This window comes from Biomphalaria glabrata, chromosome 12 (genome assembly GCF_947242115.1).
Source record: "Biomphalaria glabrata chromosome 12, xgBioGlab47.1, whole genome shotgun sequence".
Lineage (NCBI taxonomy): Eukaryota > Metazoa > Mollusca > Gastropoda > Planorbidae > Biomphalaria > Biomphalaria glabrata.
The window spans coordinates 668,043-684,948 of record NC_074722.1 but is presented as its reverse complement, the minus strand read 5'-3'; the positions used below and the strand labels follow the sequence as shown (position 1 = coordinate 684,948).

The following is a 16,906-nucleotide window of genomic DNA, read 5'->3' as shown; positions in this document are numbered from 1 at the left end:
AATGGATTACACATTTTCCTCATCTATATCTAAATCATTAAGTTTCATTCATATAGCACAATTTCGTAGCGTTCGATGGGCGTGCAATAAACTTTGTAAAAATATTCGTAAAGAAGTCATAATCCGATTTCCAGCTCAATCCATTAAGACCAAATAATAATCAATGAATTCTAAACCGCCTTGTATCTATATTAAATGCAACACATACATTACATTCACAAAGCACCAAAGCACTAATGTGCTTCACGGACGATCCATGATCACCAGATTATGAATTACTTTTGAATATCTCTAGCAATATCAGAAACATTGGTTTTCTAATATATATTTAGTCTAACAAGTAGATTTAAATATTGGTGAATAAACCTTGAATAATAGCAGACTAAGCTAGCAGACGTAATGGCCTCAGAGTTCTGCTATGTTTGAGATTTGATCCATGTTTGTTAACGCGCTTTGTAAATTTAATAATTATTATTTACTGATATATTCTTTGCCAAGAGGACTGAACAAGACACTGGCCCCAAAACACCCCAATAGAAAGAAAACTATATGGAGAGCTCAATTTGGAAACCACTGCGCAGTTCATCTCATATATTGGTCTAGTGACTCTAAGTCATCTGAACGCTCCAACATAAAAATGTGAACGAAGAAGAAGAGGAAGAAACAGATACAGTGGTCCCTTGACTTTCGCGGGTCCGACTTTCACTTAACACGGTGCCGTGAATGAATATCGATGCGCGTGTGTCTGTCGTGGAGTATGTCACCCTTGAGTTACGCCCCAGCCCTGTACCTGCACAGTGGTTGAATTGGTCAGCCTAGCGGGGGTAACGTGAGGTCAGGCCTGCTGAACGGTTAGTCCTGTCGGTGTAGTTGAGAGATAGAAACTTAATAGTGACTAAAGTGCTGTAGATTGATATTGAATAGAGCTAGACGAGTTTCTTACTTTGATTACATGTTTGTTGTTTAATAACAATTAGAAAGTCATCACACACGGGTATTCAAAGAATATTAGGCCTAAAGGAAAAAATAACCCGTGTTTTTTTCCAACACAGTTTTTCAAACGGTTATTTGGCGGCCGCCTGATGTAGGGGCCTATATGTACAGTATTGGAGGGGAAAAAACTGAATACGTCATCGAAGTTCCGATAAAAGTTGATATTTTTACCATCATTTCTATAGTTACCATGAGGAAAACGGCAATTTTTAATTATATATATATATATATATATATATATATATATATATATATATATATATATATATATATATATATATATATATATGGCTCCTTTTGTCTCGAAAGGCAATGGATGCGCCCAAATGAGTCTCTGTGGCGCATTCCTGGGCTTTAGATAAAGGAGTCATGGGTGGCCCATGCGTCATGATCCCTCTCTCGACCTTGCTGATGTGATCCAAAGGAACGCATTGCGTTACATTTGGCACCAACTCAGTTGCAGAAGCTGCCGGAGGGAATTTCGTAGCTGATACTCCCGACGCCTAAGGGGATTCACTCCTGATTTCTCCTCGAGGTTGTCTCCTGAAGCCTCAGTACCGCAAGGCAGCGGGGGTTTGAAGTCAGAGTACCCCTCTCCTAGATGAACTGCCTTACTAGGCTGACGAGCTCCATCTGCCCGAAGCTCCCGGTTTTATGGCGCCAGGTATCCGCCTTCACCCCTTCACCTGTTAGTAAGAGCAGTTTCGCCGGGCTTAATATCTAAGCCACACGATCAATTCAAAATATACCGCAAAGAAACTTGCCGAAAACTAGAACAGACTATGAAAAGAAAACGTAAATAGACCCTCCTGCTAGCAACGGCTTTGTCAGCATGACTGGTTGCAAAATATGTAGGTCGCAACTGGGTTTCCATGGTCAGGTGACTAACTGTACTTTTCACTTATCTTTAAAATCGAATGTAATGATTTATTGACTAGACAATCGAATGCATCGAACAAAGTCTTGTAGTCGTTTGGTGTAGTAGCAGCACCTTGATAAAGTTAACAAAATATTTTCAACGAAGGGCCGGCCTGTTTCCCTATTCACTGATTTGAACGTACCCCGTTACCCCCAGACTGACCGATTTGATCACTGGATAGGTCCACAAGGTCATAACTTAAGGGAAAATTCATACACATCGACACAAAACGGGATCATATTAAAATCACATTCACATCACTATTCACCTGTTGTAAAACTTTAAACTGTAGTACAAAATTTTCAAAAATTTACACAGCTAAGGCATAAACACAGAGGAAGTGTTGTCGATATTCTCACTTGACTTCTGTTGGTGTCACGATGACACACTGCAATAGCACATTGTACTATAGGTATACTGTCACGCAGCTGTGTGCTACTGCTACAATATCACATCACACTGGTGTGTCCAACTGCCACACCCTATCACACTGCCTCCCTGGTGCGTCACACTGCCACACTGTTTTGTCACGTTGTGGTACCGCATTGTCATCACGGCGACTACCAACACCCTGACTTAGACCATTAATATAGAAGTAAAAATAAATACAAGTTTGTGTCTCATTGTGCGCCTATCGTTGTCAATCAATGCGATGAGACCGATCAGGGCAGGTCACGCAGGTCACGCACCTGCATTGCACAAGAGGTATAGCCTTGACCTTTACGTTTAAAATTTTAACCAGCATGACGTCAGTTACTTACCGGTTCTGCCGTGCGGCTAAAAATAATTCAGAAAAATTCTTTGCACGAGACCGCGTTTCAACACGTATTTTTCTATTTCAAATTCACTTCTTTTCTTATCTTATATAATACAGACGTTACAGACGTCACTTCAAACAAGAAGATGATTACGTCCTACGCGTCATGCATCTAGTCTTGCATGTTAACCAATGACTTAAATTCTGCCAAGTCACTGGTTTTCCTGGAGTCACTGGTTTTCGTATTGGGCATCAACCAATCTACGACCGGCCCCGAGTCGCTTGTGTAGAACTAGCAGATTGGGAGTTTAAAGAGTATTCAAATACTATAAAGATAAAGGGGATGATAGATTCTGGGAAGTCGTTTTTTTTTTTTTGGGGGGGGGGGGGTTAGTCGCTACCGCTAGATCTAGTTATAATCTATCGCATTTGAATTGAATATTGTAATTCAAGAATATAGCTATACTTGAGATTATTTCATCAAAGTTTTTTTTTTATTTCAATTTATGTTTGGGTTTTGGATTTTTTTCGCTACTGAGTAGTGTTACGGCTGCATTGAACAAAGAATCAGCTAGATACAATCATTACAACAATGCAGCGTAACACAACGCGACATTGGTGTCAGAAGTGGTGTCAGAAGTAATGGACAATTTGATATAGACACGCTAGGTCAGGAAGATCTGATTGTTTACAATGACACAGACTGCAGAGTTGACCTACAATGTGGGTACCAGGGTAAAAGACTGCACAGCTGACCTACAATGTGGGTACCAGTGTAACAGACGGCAGAGCTTACCTACAATGTGGATACCAGGGTAACAGACTGCAGGCTTGACCTACAATGTGCATACCAGGGTAACAGACTGCAGGCTTGACCTACAATGTGGGTACCAGGGTAACAGACTGCAGGCTTGACCTACAATGTGCGTACCAGGGTAACAGACTGCAGGCTTGACCTACAATGTGCGTACCAGGGTAACATGTCAGCAATTTCAAAGGCAGTTCACGTACAGTACTAAATGATTTGGTGACATTGGCGACTCAATTTCAAGATGCGGTATTCAGACGTCATTTAACAGAGACTGTCTCAGGCAAAGTAGGCAGCCCTCCGATTGGTGGGGGCTTCGCACAAAATTATCTTCAGATCGCTGAGCCCCCTCAGGCACCGGACCTTAAGGAGGGGGAAGAGGAGGAGATCCCCCCTGTTGCCATCCCCAAAGGCTGCTTTTAAATTTAGCTTCTTAACTATTAGCACATTTTATTATGCCACTTTAATTGTAAATAAACTAGTGATAAATGTCTCTGTTAGTGCCATCAGTTTTAAATGCGTGATACATTAAAACCAATTAAAATAAATACTGAACATGTCACTAAGGCCATAAGGTCAAACGGGTTTTCAAGTTAATATGTAGAATGTTGCTGAAACATTTAAAAATAGTATAACTGATTATCGATCTCTTTCTGATTGCCTCACGCAGAGATAAAAATTTGGTGCTATGAGTCTAAATGTCTTTTGACGTCACGGGTTCACTGCGCATGTTTCATGACCACAAATTTCAAATCCCCAGATTTTTAAAACACTAAAAATAGAATGGTCATATTTCCTATTTAATTTTGGCCACTGTGATTAGATCTAGACTAGTTAACATCAGTTTCAATTTAGATGGCTGTCTGGTCGTCTGATATGCGATAGGGGCTGACGTTCGGTGGTCCTGGGATCAAACCCTGCTCGCTGCAATCACCCGTCGTCCTGCGGGAGGTTTGAGTTAGGATATGTAATTATCTTCAAATCTGAAGGCACTAATGAAAAAAAACAACAAAAAAACTCACTGTGATAATTTAAAAAAAAAAAAGATTGTTCACACTGAACAGAGTTACAAATAGATCTCATACCTTCGCACATTCTGAGTATTTAACGAACAATTTTCTTATTTTTTGGCCTTTTTTTTTAAATTCCATCAGAATATTTTCTAAATACAATGTATTCCTATTAAATGTATGTGTCTGCTTATATGGTTAAGAAAATTAGAGATTGTGTTGTTTACCACAGGCATACATATAAACTGCTTACAGGAGCGGGCTGGGCGTCCAATCATTTAATCATTAGCACAAATATCGATAACTTCCAGTTAAAAAATTAATAAATGCAGTGCATTCGTATTGACCTATTCAGCATCCATTCGTGGCAAAATATACAGGTCACAACTGGGTTTAGGATGTCATGAGAACAGGAGCCGGCCATGGATAATTGGAAGCACTAGACAAAGTGAATTAGGCAAATGAAATTTGAAAAAAAAACATCAACAAGGAAACAGCGAAAAAATAAAATGACCCAATTTATTAAAAATCCTGCCTGCCACGTAAAATACTGCACATTTTATCGGACTCAGAATAAGGTAGTTAATCGCTTGGATTCAACAATCGAGGGGTCTCAGATTTGAATCACAGATAAAAATGAGATTTTGAATTTAGGGGCTTTAGGACCCCCCTGAGTAAACCAACATGACATTTGTTGGTAAAGGTTGGTCGCTGTGCTGGCCATATTAGACCCTCGTTAACCAACTGACGGCCATAGAACAGATTACCTTTACATCATCTGCCCTTCAGACCTACAGATCGCAAAGTCAAAAAGGGATACTTACTTTTAGACTCATATCCTTATTATAAGACCATCTATAAGTCCGTGGGGGCGCGGTGAAGAGATGGTTAAGCTTCCAAACCCGCGGTCATTGGTTTAAATGTCGGTGAAGACTGGGATTTTTAATTTCGGAACTTTTAGGGCGTCCTTCCAACTCTAATGGGGAATGTAAAGGCGGTTGGGCGTTGTGCTGACCACATGGCACACTGCTCGTTAACCGTGGGCCAAAGAACCAGATGACATTAACACCATCTGCCCTATAGACTGCATGGTCTGAAAGGGAACTTTTTACTTCTGTATTCTAGGCATGCGAAAAATGAAAGTACAAATTAAAAAGTAGGAATACTTTTTTTTGGAAACAATAAAATAGTTTATTTGAAACAAGAAAGTTATTTCTCAACATCAAATCCAATTTCTCAGGATCTCAGCCAACGTATTTTTTTTCTGTTCATAATTCCAATCAAAACATTTTGAGCTAATAACAATTGCACGATATGATTTTTTTTTAAATGGACGGATTCGAATGTGAAAACAAGCGGAAAATATTTTTTTTTTAAATAATACATTTTAATTTTCAAGTAGCCACGCCTTTCGACCTGCTTCACGAGTGCGTAAGAATGTTGGTGGTCTATATTATTATAGATTTTAATCTATGACGAAAAGAAAAACTATAAATAGCAAGCATTTTGGTTCATCCGGTGTGAAGAGTTGATAAGCTATGTGTTGTTGCCTTTTTTTTTAAAAGTTATTTGAAAATATGTGTACACTTTTTAGCTCTTAAGTCTGTAGCACTTTTTTTCTAGCGGCCCCCGTAAGGGGAAAAGACGCTATTAGTTTTGTGTGGCCCGTCTGTCCGTCCGTCCGTCCCGTTTAGATCTCAGAAACTAGAAGAGAAAATGAAAATCGGACATCATGATATTTTAGATCATTCAAAGTTCTGATGCAACGGCTACTGTTTTCTTTTCTGAAAGCGAAAAATCATTTTTTTCATAAAAATACACCATTTTTACAATTATTCACTATTATAGTAACAAACACTGGAGGCTTTTTAGTAAAGGAGGAAACCATCTACCATTTTTGTAACACATTTATGCAAATGGGTTTAGATTTTTGATTAAAAAAAAAATATTTTTTACAATTGTATTGCTAAGTTATGTAAATTCTGTCATACTAAATACTACATTTACCAAAAAAAATTTTAAGTGTTTTCTTTTGAAGAGAAAAAATCTATTTACTATGCAAATAACTTGGACATAATTTAAAACAATAATTAATAAGTAGTTTTTCATATTACCATGTGAACTGTAATTAACCATAATGAGACATAGGAAACCTAAAACACAAAACTAAAGGAATTTTGTTTTTTAGGGAAATGTTATTTGTCTTAAGGCTTAAGGCTTTGAATAAGAGATTGACCCTTTACAAAACAATTAGATCAATTAGATACTCATTATAAGACATCAGTTAGGCCAGGTTCACATCTAACTTCACATTCACTTTCACCTATCCCTTGGTCTGCTGGACCTTTGGGGCTCCAGACAGGATCTGTCAGCCTTCTTTCTACATTCTTCTCTGTCATTTGCCTTTGATAGAATTTCATTATGATATTCTTTCTGAAAATATTGAAACCTGCCTTTTTACCTGCCTGGGTGGACCACTTCGGGGGCCGATTTTGAGTTTGTGTTTCCACACACACTGTCTTTTTTACCTTTAAATTGTATTTAGTTAACAGCATTGAAGTTTAAATTATAGCGTCCTTGACATTGCTTCGCTTATCTAGAAAATCCCCAGATATATTCGCTAATCTGGCCTCATTTGATTCAAAATGGTCTCACCACAGACCTATATATACTATATCTAGAGTGGAAAAAGGAAACAAATTCTAATCCGCGATTGATCAATCCACAAACCTATATAGAGAGATATTGTTATGCATTAATCAAAGAATAATAAATTCACGCAAATTCATAAAATAAAGCCATTTCCTGTTAGTTTCCATTAAGATAATGTATGGAAAATCCTAGATCGAAATAATTCACGCCTATTGATTTTAGTCATCTTACGTACTAAATAGATTGATTACCTAGATCTTTTTAGATTATGTATCTAAAAAATTGCAAAATAATAATTATGAGACGAGAGCGCTTTTTTTTTCAATGTTCAATTACTAGATCTAGATGTTACATAGGTTTGGGTTGAAAAAAACAAAACAACTTTACTTCTTATAACTACTTTACAAAACAACGCCTTGTTTCAACTTTTTAAACATTTTCACGACATTTTTTGTAGTGTTAAAAGATCTCCATGTCCAGTTGTAATATATATAGGTCTGTGGGTCTGACTAAAGCAATTAAGGCGCACTGCTAACAAAACTAATTTTTAAAAAACTCACTGTTAAAAAAAAATTTTTTAAAGAGATTATTTCAAACTGAACAGAGCTATAAATAGATCTCGGAGATCTATTTCCGTTTATCCCATTGACCTAACCTTTGACCTAATGCATGTAGCTTTGTCTTTTAGATATTTAGATCTTATTATGGCTGAGGCACTGTTTCAGATATGAATTTGTGATAACAGAATTATTTAACACAAAGGCTTTTAATTTGGGCTCAAATAAATATTTTAACAATATTTATATAATATATTATTATATATTATATTATTACATATTTTAAAACATTTTTAATAACAAAAATACTTACAATTACTTTAAAGCTTAAAAAAAAACTAAAAAAATTCTACATTTCATATAGTCCAATATGTAAATAGCTCTGTGACCATGACAAGACAGTTTCAGAATAGCGTTGAGCAGTGGTCCTCAAGATGTTTTAGGAATGATACAATAGGTCACAAAAGGCTCCAAATGGCTGCGTGTTTTGTTCCCAGCAGTTTACATACTTCAGAGGCCCGTCAGTCAGTCAAACATCGATCTATATCACTTATCGATCTAGCCACTAGTAATTGATTACAACTAATCCAATTATTTCAACTAAAAGGACTAGTCGCACTTGGTTACTGCATTCATCTATTTATTTTTTCGCACTTTATGGTGAAGGACTTGCCATTGAAGAAAGTAAATACTAGATGTAATTTTTATGCTTCAAAATTAGGCTCATTGATAATGTGATTTTTTTTCTTCAATAAATCACAATTTAATACGATTCGTAAATATCAACTGACTAGATACGAGAAAAATTTAAAGAGCGAAAACATAATATTACGTTGTTTCTTAAGAGTCATGACGACAAGGAATCACAACTTCATTGTTTCACTTAAATGATAATATCGTCTGCTGATGACATCATAGATCACAAGATGGCGCTCATTTTGAGCGAAAATAATTTGTATACAGTTAGATCATGGATTTCGGGTCAGAAGGTTTACCTCGAAGGCTGAAGGTTAAAGCTCTGAGATCGTGGGGTTTCTGTCTTTGATTTAATCTAGAGTTTTGACCTAAATTCAACTCGTTCAAATCCAAAAATTGAACTTGAGGAACGTCTCCTTCGTTTTGCATTGACCTTTGAACTATTGACCTGGACTCGGGGTCAGTGGACCTAGTCAGTTTTGTTCTGTATCTAGCCTGCGGAGAGGTTTTCGTTTGCGTGATTGGACTCTGTTTGATAGATCTGTTTACCGCTCGTGGCGAAGGTTTGAGTTTCGCAGAATTGTTCACTCTGAAATTGTATTCTGAGCTTCTCTGAGTTGGAGCATTGTCTGAATTGCCAACACCGCGCGACAAGTCTATGTTGGTGTTGTCATATCTAGCAGACGTCAGCGAGTTATCTCCAATTGTGCTCTTCAAAAAACGAGATCTCGATTGGGATACATCATCCAAATTGTCATTCGTATAAGTTGCTTGCATAGTGTTCCCGCCAACAGTTGACCCTGCTGCAGGGCGCGCTGCGGTTAAAGTATCAGCAGTAGTTCCACTTTTTTTCACAAAAACTTTGGTATTTACTTTTTCCTTCTTGCTTGACTTTTTATTCCTGTCCAATTTCTCTGCCTGATTGGATAAAGGCTTCGAAGTTTTCTGAAATTTCACCGACGTTTTTGAAGGCCGCCAAGACCAAAATCTGGCCACTTGATAAATCTTATCGGATTGGTTTATATTCGAAGGCAAGTCAATACTCGCGGTAGCAGCAGAAATGGGCTGATGTGTTTGTTTTTTCGAAGTTGCTGGGCTTACATTCTGCGTGGATAAATTTGGCACATTTAAGTTGTTAGCATTTGATGTTGGCAACTTTTTGTTAAGAGGAGTTAGTATTTGCGGTGATTTTCTTCCACTTGGGTTCAATACTTTAAGGTCTGGTTCGTTTTCATTGACATGGGGAGCATCTGGTTTATGAACGGATGGGGTCACTTGTCCAGACTGGACTAAATACATTTGATTGTAATGGTCAATAATACTGTCTAGTGTGTTGCATTCTTCGTCTGCCAAGGCTACCAAAGCAGGGTTTTGTTTGTAGGGAGCCGTGGCAGAAGTGGGCTGGGGTGGGTTGTGCATAGATTGCAGTAATGTCCAGCCCTTGGCGGTGACGGTGATCGGCCGCACCGAAGGGCGTGATGACTCTTGATCCGCGCGAGGAAGCCGCGCCCACTTATCGTAGATCTCCGACTCGCAGGGCAGCGGCTGGATTACGGGTTCGTCCAGAGACGGGAGAGTCTCCAGGATCTCAGGCACCGTCCGAGAGACGGTCACTCTGTGGTCAGCTTTGTTTCTGGTTGTGTGAGTTACTTGAACGTAGCCTTTAGGCTCATCGGAGTAGCTCGCCTGTCTGTTGAAGGCTGCAGTGTCCACGGGAACGCTATTTGGGCTTGGTTTACTGCTAGCCCCTGAAGAGTCGTCCACATCTACCACCACATTTTCTTCATCATCTTCCAAGACCTCGCTCTGTAATAGTCCATCAGACGACAGCATAATATTGACGTACTGGTCATCAGGACCGTCAAACAAGGCGCCATCGTAATGGTACGTGTAAGGTCTACCCCTGAAAGAACCATCCATACTGGCCACCAAATTTACATTTATGTAGCCATGGTGAATTCGGTCGACTCAGAAACTCATATCACCTGTAACATAGACAAAATGTAAAATTGTTAGATTAAAATGCATCTTTGACAATAGATTCTTAGTATATTAGTTTATAGGCGGTTGGTCGTCGTGCTGGCCACGTGACACCGGCTCGTTAACAGTTGGTTAAAGAAACAGATGACTTTAACATCATCTGCCCTATTGCTCGCAAAGGTTTGAAAGGGAAATTTTACTTTACTCACTTGCTGTGTTCTTAGTCAAGGCTCACGCGAATTATGCCAACTGTTAAAGCTTGATGGAACGCCACTTAGATGCCAATGTAATTATTTTATTTATATAGATTCACTTATCTAAGAATTAATAGTTTTTTTCTTGTTACATGGTGGAGATAATATTGAGCTTTAAAGTTTGAACTTTTTTTTAGAATGCTGTTCATTAAGCTTCTTCATCATGGGTATCCTTGGGCTCAAGGCCTCTTTTCTTGGCTTTCTTTCTTTGCCTCTTTTTGGGTCCTTTCTGCTTCCTATATGGGCTTTTTTTTTTTCTTAATTACAAAAAATTTCCACACTTTACAAACATGAAATTGTCATAAATTTTTAAAAAGTATGAAACATGATTAATATAAACACAATTGTTAATCTACGTCTAAAATAATTAGCAACTTTTCGAGACCGAAATTCGCCTTTGTTTGAAGTCAGGACTTACGCATCCAAAAGAACATTATAAATACTAAACTGAATGTGCTTTGTTGGAGAATAAATATTACGGATTGTGTGCATTAGACAGGTGTTTAAAGACAAGAATATTAATGCTTTTGTAAAATAATCGTTGCAACACAATTGTAAACCATCTTATGTTTTTAAACTCATATTTTTCAACTGTTGGACCCAAGTAGGATCATTTCAAGCTATGACTATGCTTAAAATGATTTCCACACATCTCCTCTTTTAAAGATATTTTCAGGTTTATGTCCCTTGTCATTCTTCCACCTCATATAAAGAGGTATCCAAGCGGCAGGGCAACGGTGGCCAGCATTGTTTGTCAAACGTGGAATCGATGCTGCCCCCACTGAGCTGACAAGGTTCTGTATTGACTATCTCAATTCACAAATTCATTCGATACCAATAACTCAGTCGATTGTGTCCTGTTCAAACTACATGGACGCCTGTCTATATGACACTCTAGACGTGTACAATACATGGTCCTTAACTATCCAATGATGTACCCAGCCGCTACTTGGTCTCCATGGCGACGACCTTTGTTCCCACAGTGTTTACTCGCCCTGAAGACTATAGAAAATAACAAAGATGGCAGCTTCAAGTTGAATCGCGTTTTCTTTTTGGTCAGAAATCGATTCCGCCCACTTTTGGTGGAAAATTAAAATAACAATAGCCTAGACGGGATTATTATTTTTTGTTCATTATGATTTCTGAACAAGATAAAGGGAAACAAACTGAAATGTCTGTTCATTAGGCTAATTAAGTCTAAGCTATGGAAAATATTTCTCACAGGCGTCAAATAGGCCTATATCTTTTTAAAGGGAGTGAATCCACTTAGCGGGCGATAAGCTAGAAAATGAACATTCCTTGTGTGAGAATTAGTTTTACTTTCAAATGTTTAAATATATTTGAGCAATACCATTCGTGCTGTTAGATCCTAAAACACAAACCACAGCCCACTTATCTTTCTAGACATCTCAGACTTCAAACATGGGCAGTGACCACGGAACAGTCTCAACATACAAGGATCAGGTGGTGAAAGCGTGAAATTAAGGTGACAGTAAAGCAGGAAAATTCATAAATTATGTACAACATCGCAGATAAGCGAATCACTCTGGCTTCCAGGTTGACGAAACTAAGCCAAAGTCATGGGCAATGTCATAGATAGTTGGATCACGCTAGCTTCCAGGTTGACGAAACTGAGCCTAGGTCATGTGCAATGTGACAGATAGTTGAATCACTCTGGCTTCCAGGTTGACGAAACTAAGCCAAGGTCATGTGCAATGTCACAGATAGTTGAATCACTCTGGCTTCCAGGTTGACGAAACTAAGCCAAAGTCATGGGCAATGTCATAGATAGTTGGATCACGCTAGCTTCCAGGTTGACGAAACTGAGCCTAGGTCATGTGCAATGTGACAGATAGTTGAATCACTCTGGCTTCCAGGTTGACGAAACTAAGCCAAAGTCATGGGCAATGTCACAGATAGTTGGATCACGCTAGCTTCCAGGTTGACGAAACTGAGCCTAGGTCATGTGCAATGTGACAGATAGTTGAATCACTCTGGCTTCCAGGTTGACGAAACTGAGCCAAAGTCATGTGCAATGTGACAGATAGTTGAATCACTCTGGCTTCCAGGTTGAAGAAACTGAGCCTAATTCATGTGCAATGTCACAGATAGTTGAATCACGCTAGCTTCCAGGTTGACGAAACTGAGCCTAAGTCATGAGCAATGTCACACTTAGTTGAATCACTCTGGCTTCTAGGTTGACGAAACTGAGCCTAAGTCATGAGCAATGTCACAGATAGTTGAATCACTCTGGCTTCCAGGTTGACGAAACTGAACCTTAGTCATGTGCAATGTCACAGATAGTTGAATCACGCTAGCTTCCAGGTTGAAGAAACTGAGCCTAGGTCATGTGCAATGTCACAGATAGTTGAATCACGCTAGCTTCCAGGTTGACGAAACTGAACCTAAGTCATGTGCAATGTCACAGATAGTTGAATCACGCTAGCTTCCAGGTTGAAGAAACTGAGCCTAGGTCATGAGCAATGTCACAGATATTTGAATCACTCTGGCTTCCAGGTTGACGAAGTTGGACATAGGTACGGACTGGGAAAAAAAAACATCTTGAAACCAATGATGATAATGGCGACTCTCCATTCTTTTAGAATGTCTACAGTACACCAAGTGACTTAGATAATGTTGTCATAAAAAACTTTGATCTCAGACCATGTATCCCCTTAGAGACCGATACAGCAGCTATCGTCTAGCACCGGTAACAAAATTGGAGTTACTTCTCTTGCCAATGTGTTTCTAATGTGATCCTGTGACTCTGGGACTGATGGAAATTAAAATCACAATAGAGGAGACGAAGTTGCTGCTGTTGTTGTTTTTTTCATTATGATTTATAAACAAAATAACTGAAATGTCCGTTAAATAGACAGGCGTCAAATAGGCATATATACATACTCAGGAGTGAACCAATTCGGTGGCTGATAAGCTCAAATCAAACCTAGTTGTTTTTTATAAGTGTTTGTCTTTGTCACAGATTTATTATATTTATAATTATAACTCGATAGAATCTACCTTAGGTCTCGATACGTATGGGGGGCCCCTGGTTCAGTTCTAGTTAACGAAATAAAACAATGAAACCACTAGATCAAACACATAAACTTTAATCAGCTTTACTGCATATCACACACAAGCTGGTCTCTCTCTGATCAACAAAACACACTTCCGGTCATTCGTGCAGATTGTAAAAATAGATTATACATACATACACACATTCATCCGTGACAGTCTTTATGACTTGATTTTTTTTCCCCTCTGATAAGGGGAGGTAAATACAAATTAACAAAAAAAAAAAGAGCTTTAGAAAACATTATGATAAAATTTAATATTGAAAGACACTGCCAGCACGGGAGACCACAGTCCAAGACTGGTTCTTTGCAGCATGCAATAGATGACCACAATTTAAGATTCTACAGTAATTACACCAGACAGCCATATCTCCCCAGCCCAGGCAGAAGTCAGAATCTGGAAATTTTACACAGCAGGGCCGGCCTTAGGCATGATCAAATCTCAAACAGCAAAGCTCTAATGCTCTATGTCGGCTAGACTAGCTTTAAGTTTTTTTACTCTGATTCTAGGTTTATTAACGAAAGCTTAGATTTACTTGTTAGACTACCAACGCTGGAAGAGCTTATGGCGACAATGTCAAGACGTTATTTCGAGTCTGGTGCATCAAAAGACAAACTAAAAGCGGACGGCTTTAGGAGGATGGCTGCCTGGTCGTGCGGTTTGCGCGCTGGACTGTCGTTCAGATTTATCGATGGTCCAGGGTTGAAACCCTGCCCGCTCCCATCCCCCGTCGTCTTGCGGGAGGTTTGGACTTGGAAGTAAACTATCTTCAACTCTGAAGGAACATCCGAAACATGTCAAACATTTTACAAACATTTTACAAACATTTGTACAAGAAGTGGTCAACGAATCGGTCAATTTACAGACAATAGCCATGAACACGGGCACGAAGATGCAGGTTCAAGCGTTGCAGAGGAGGGTCAGCATATCGGCTTCGACTGGACAGATCTGGGCTTATGGTCATCTTCGAATAGCAATAAAGCATGTGTCGAAAACATATTGATTAACTTCCATATAATTAAGATAAGATAAGATACTGATATGTTTTTGATAAATTGCGTGATTTTATTTCTTTGTTGTTTATCTGTGATTTTGATCTGGGTCACCAAATTCACATCGCCAAGGGCCTCCAAGTACCTAAGGCCGGCCCTGTATACAGAATGACTTGGGAACAATATATTTCGCAAACGTTTGCAACCGAGATTTTTCAGACATGACAATAAAACTATATCTTTGCGCCATTTTGCCCTCACTAGCAAAGAGATAAGTAGCTGGCATCAGTTAGCCTCTGAAAGAGACAGTTAGAGAGCTCTCACAGAGGCCGAGGGACCCACATTTGAGACCCCAAAGAACAAACGTCGTTGAAGACAGGCGTAGAAAGCGACAAGAAAAATTCAATAGACTTCCGGCGGACAACGGGCTATGTCTGTGTCAGTGTTGTTTTAAGGTCGTTGACCTGTAGCAGCAGACTGCTGTGAAATAACTAAATCGCTGTAGGCGAAATATATCAAAACAAATAAATCTTGAAATAACCTTAACAGCTTCTGTTGTGAACAATATTAAATATAACTTTTATTATAATATAGAGAAAATGAACTTGAGATGAAATGCAATAAATATAGTAGGGTTTACAATAGTATATAAAATGGTATCTTTAACTAAATCTAGCTCACTACAATAACACTTTTTTTTTAGTCTCAAGTTCTGAAGTTGACTGTCCTGACTAAGAACAATTACGTCAATGCCAACTATCTCCTTCCCATTGTCACCATAAAAACACACACACACGCACGCACACTTTCTCTCTCTCGCTCTCTCTCTCTCTCTCTCTCGCTCTCTCTTTCTCTCTCGCTCTCTCTCACTCTCTCTCTCGCTCACTCTCTCTCTCTCTCTCGCTCACTCTCTCTCTCTCTCTCGCTCTCTCTCACTCTCTCTCTCGTTCTCTCTCTCCTCTCTCGCTCTCTCACTCTCGCTCTCTCTCTCTCTCGCTCTCTCTCTCTCACTCTCTCTCTCTTGCTCTCTCTCTCTCACTCTCTCTCGCTCTCTCTCTCTCTCTCACTCTCTCTCGCTCTCTCTCTCGCTCTCTATCTCGCTCTCTCTCTTGCTCTCTCTCTTTCTCTCTCTCTCCCTCTCTCTCGCCCTTTCTCTCTCTCTCTCTCTCTCTCTCGCTCTCTCTCTCACTCTCTCACTTTCTTTCTCGCTCTCTCTCTCTTTCTCTCTCTCTCTCTCTCTTTCTCTCTCTCACTCTCTCTCTCTCTCTTGCTCTCTCTCTCTTTCACTCTCCCTCTCTCTCGCTCTTTCTCTCTCTCTCGCTCTCTCTCTCTTTCTCCGTACAATCAGATGTGTAACAAATATGCAGGTTTCAACTGGGTTTCGCCTAGTCACGTGAACACTGCAACCATCCTTCACCTTCAGAATAAAAGACATTGCCATTATTATTAGTTTAAAACCAAATCTTCAACAACTTTAAGAATTTTTGTTTTTGTTTTAGGGTTAACTAATGTCGTGTCTTAGGAATGACGCCCCTTAGTCACCAGCAGACTGTTTTAAAAAAATGTCATTAAAAAAAACAAAAAAACAACGTCACATTAGAAAAAAAATGTTTTTTTTTTTTTTTTATCATTTCCTACTTATGATTCTTATGTTGGTCTCAGATCTGATCGAGTCGTCATGAAAAATTGGCCAGCATGGACATCGAAAACACGACATTTGTGATACCCTATTAACACGACACTCTACAGACCTTGCGTCAGTAATCAGACTTCTACCCGTATCATATTTTCCGAATTTCTGACCTACTTTATAAAAATCACGTGACTGTGGTCTTATACTTGGCAATATCTTCCTATGATAAGATGTAGATCTAGATTTAGTGCTAGCCATAGACTATATATTACATGGACTGCCAACACTAAGGAAACTAAGCATAAGTTCCATTCACCGAGGCGTCCTTGGTTGCGTGGTAAATTGACTTCCGGTAGAATTTGTTACTATATAAAGAAACTATTCCCGAAGATTTTTACCATCACTTTTACAGCAAATCATAAATGGAAACTTAATTGTCATATATATACGATGTTACAGAGGTAAGTGTGCACAAATCAATTTGTGACTTAGATCTATGACTATAAAGCCTTGTAACTGATGTTCTTAGCCAATATAGATAATTAGCCAAGCCTGTATTTCGTGTATTCTTGTTTACGAC

At 38.9% G+C, this 16,906-nt stretch overlaps 1 protein-coding gene across 3 annotated transcripts in view; it reads right to left on the bottom strand.

Annotated features, from left to right (window-relative positions):
• Positions 1–7,724: 7,724 nt before the first annotated feature.
• Positions 7,725–16,906, bottom strand: part of LOC106071481 (uncharacterized) — a 34,964-nt gene continuing 25,782 nt past the window's right edge. For all 3 annotated transcript variants that reach the window (XM_056006757.1, XM_013231602.2, XM_013231601.2), the window contains exon 2: positions 7,725–10,377. In XM_056006757.1, the coding sequence (XP_055862732.1) occupies positions 8,660–10,312 (1,653 nt within the window). In that variant the 5' untranslated portion in view covers positions 10,313–10,377 and the 3' untranslated portion in view covers positions 7,725–8,659. The remainder of the gene's footprint in view (positions 10,378–16,906) is intronic.